This window comes from Physella acuta, unplaced genomic scaffold (genome assembly GCF_028476545.2).
Source record: "Physella acuta isolate Inbredline_101_S28 unplaced genomic scaffold, ASM2847654v3 ptg001744l, whole genome shotgun sequence".
NCBI lineage: Eukaryota > Metazoa > Mollusca > Gastropoda > Physidae > Physella > Physella acuta.
Window position 1 is genome coordinate 26,341 of NW_026733255.1, and position 2,602 is coordinate 28,942.

The 2,602-nt window shown below is 36.2% G+C and overlaps 1 protein-coding gene across 1 annotated transcript; it reads right to left on the reverse strand.

The window, feature by feature from the left end:
- Positions 1 to 346: 346 nt before the first annotated feature.
- Positions 347 to 1,414, reverse strand: LOC131930240 (FMRFamide receptor-like). The gene has a single exon (XM_059286651.1). The coding sequence runs from the start codon at positions 1,412 to 1,414 to the stop codon at positions 347 to 349; it is 1,068 nt and encodes a 355-aa protein (XP_059142634.1).
- Between the last annotated feature and the right edge of the window lie 1,188 nt (positions 1,415 to 2,602).

Genomic DNA, 2,602 nt, shown 5'->3' on the forward strand with positions numbered 1-2,602 from the left:
TCATAAGGACTGAAGCACGGGATCCGAACACGAGAATTCGGGGGTACTGTCGAGCGCTCTACCGCTCCGCCACGCCGTTCCCATTACATTCACTCACTCACTCACATACACACACGCACACATACACACACGCACACGCATATATATATATATATATATATAATATATTATATATTTTATATTCATATATATACATACATACATATATATATATATATATATATATATATATATATATATATATATATATATATATATATATATATATATATATATGTGTGTGTGTGTGTGTGTGTGTGTGTATATAATTATATACCGAGAGAGAGGTTAACTTTTTGAAAAAAAATTATATATAATATCTACCGTTTTCCACACGAAACAAAGCAATAAAAATACTTTTAAAATTCTTGTTCAAGAAGATGTAGACGTAGAAATTACTGGAACTACTCAGGTAGTTCAGACACCTCAGGCAGGCGTTAACTGCCAGATTTAGCTGAGAGTTTTCCTCCATCTGCTCAGACATGACACTGACGACGACAAAGTAGATGAAGTTGGTGATAGAGAAGATCAACGACACGGCGAGAAGTGTGCGGGTTGTGCGGGTTGTGCGGGGTGGGTGAGTGGATTTCCTGCTGGAGAGTTTCTTCCTCGTGGCGTGTGTGAGTCGGATCTTGACGCTGACCAGCAGTGACCCTACCACGATGATGGTCACGAGGAATACACTGCTGAGGTAGTTTAAGACGTAGTCATCAAACACGTGTACTATGTTGTAGTTGCTTGTACAGTATGGCGATAGCTGTTGTACTCCGGTGAATTTGTTACCCCCTAGTGGGTAGTAAAAAAAATCTAGACAAGATTGCCAGAACAGTATCCATGGTAACCAAGCAATAAAGACGAGTATTATGATAAATATGGCTTTGTTGGTTGTCATAATTTGTTTGAATTTTAGCGGGAGGAAAATAGCGAAGCATCGTTCGACTGAAATAACAGCAGGCAGTGTGGTTGACGTGTACAGTCCGAGGTTGGTGACGGTGGTGAACACGCTGTGGATGATGTGGATGGAGTAAGCGATGGGGTATGGATAGCGCCATCCGATGTACGCGTAGGTCAGCCGTGCGTTGAAGGTGTACTGGAGGAATCCAGTGGGAGCCACGCCCCCCAACAGGAACATGGAGTCGGCGAGGGTTAACCCCAGGAGGAAAATGTTGGACGTTCTGCGCATGCCCGACCTCACGAGCACGAGGAGACCGAGCGAGTTTGTCAACAAGCCGGCGCCGGCCACTGAAGGGTTAACGATAAAAAACATGGCGGCGTAGATGTGAACGAGCGTCTGGTCGGGGTTCGAATCCCTGACAGCGGGGTGCGGTACGGTTGGGTTGACAGTGTCTGTTGTAGATTGGCTATCTAATGCCATGTGGGGTTTTAATAATTAATATTTAATTTTTAAAAATATTTGAGAACAAGTTTTTAAAATAATTTATATGATCTCGTGTTAAATAGTTTTAAACAAAAGAAAAGAAAACGTTACTGATGTATTTATCGGAGCAAAGCGATGAAATTTGAAACCAAGTTATAAAATAATTAGTTATGTATATACCCGAAGGCCAACAGTAAAAAGTTATAAAACCAACTTAATTGGCAAAAGCTTATATTTTCCAGAGGAATTCATGAATTTCTATTTTCGTTAATATCTCATCTTAAAATTAAACATACATTTTTAATTCATCACAACAAAATTTCGAAAGCAAATTTAAATAGCTTTTTAAAAATTAAATTTAAAAAAAAACAACAAAACATGAATACTCTAATTTTATGTAAAACACAAACTGTTCATACTATCGTTCATACTATAATCACGATGTAGGTATGACCGTATTGTAAACGAAACAAATCTTGCAAGAAACCAAATAATCGTTAAGGAGACAACGACTTAAATTTCCTGCTGAAATCCTAAATGTATTGTACTTAAATAGGAGGTGTTAGCACTTGTGTAAATCAATAGCAATTTTAATGCCACCTTTTGAGTCAGCTTAAACGTTGCTTGCTTAATACGAGGACTGAAATTACATAATCACACACAATCACAAATAGGTTAATTTGCAAATTTTAAACAATAATTTCCCTTACTTGTAAGGTTTTCATTTTTGTAGTGCATTGATTGTAAAACAATTTGTCGAAATTTTTAAACATAATCACAGTATACATCTATTTCACTGATAGATTCTATCTTGTGTCAAATTTAACCATCTGTTAATTAAGATAATTTTTAAAAATGCAGCAGAGCAGTTTAATAATTTAATTCCACGTGCGATAATTTTCTTTGTATAGCTGCCACAGTTTAAAAAAAATTTCTGCAGCAATTTTCATGGAAGTTTAATTTTTTTTATTTTCTAATGACTCATTTAATAATAATAAAACTCATTTTAAATTTGCGTTATCTAGATTTTTAAAAAATACGGCAATCTCTGGCCTTTTTTCTTATTTAACTATACACCGGTTCTATGATATTATTTCTGAATAAGCAACCGTAGTTATACCGTCCAACCACTTTAGGCTACTATTTTCAGAGTACTAAAATTGTCGCACAATCCTATCTGAACAT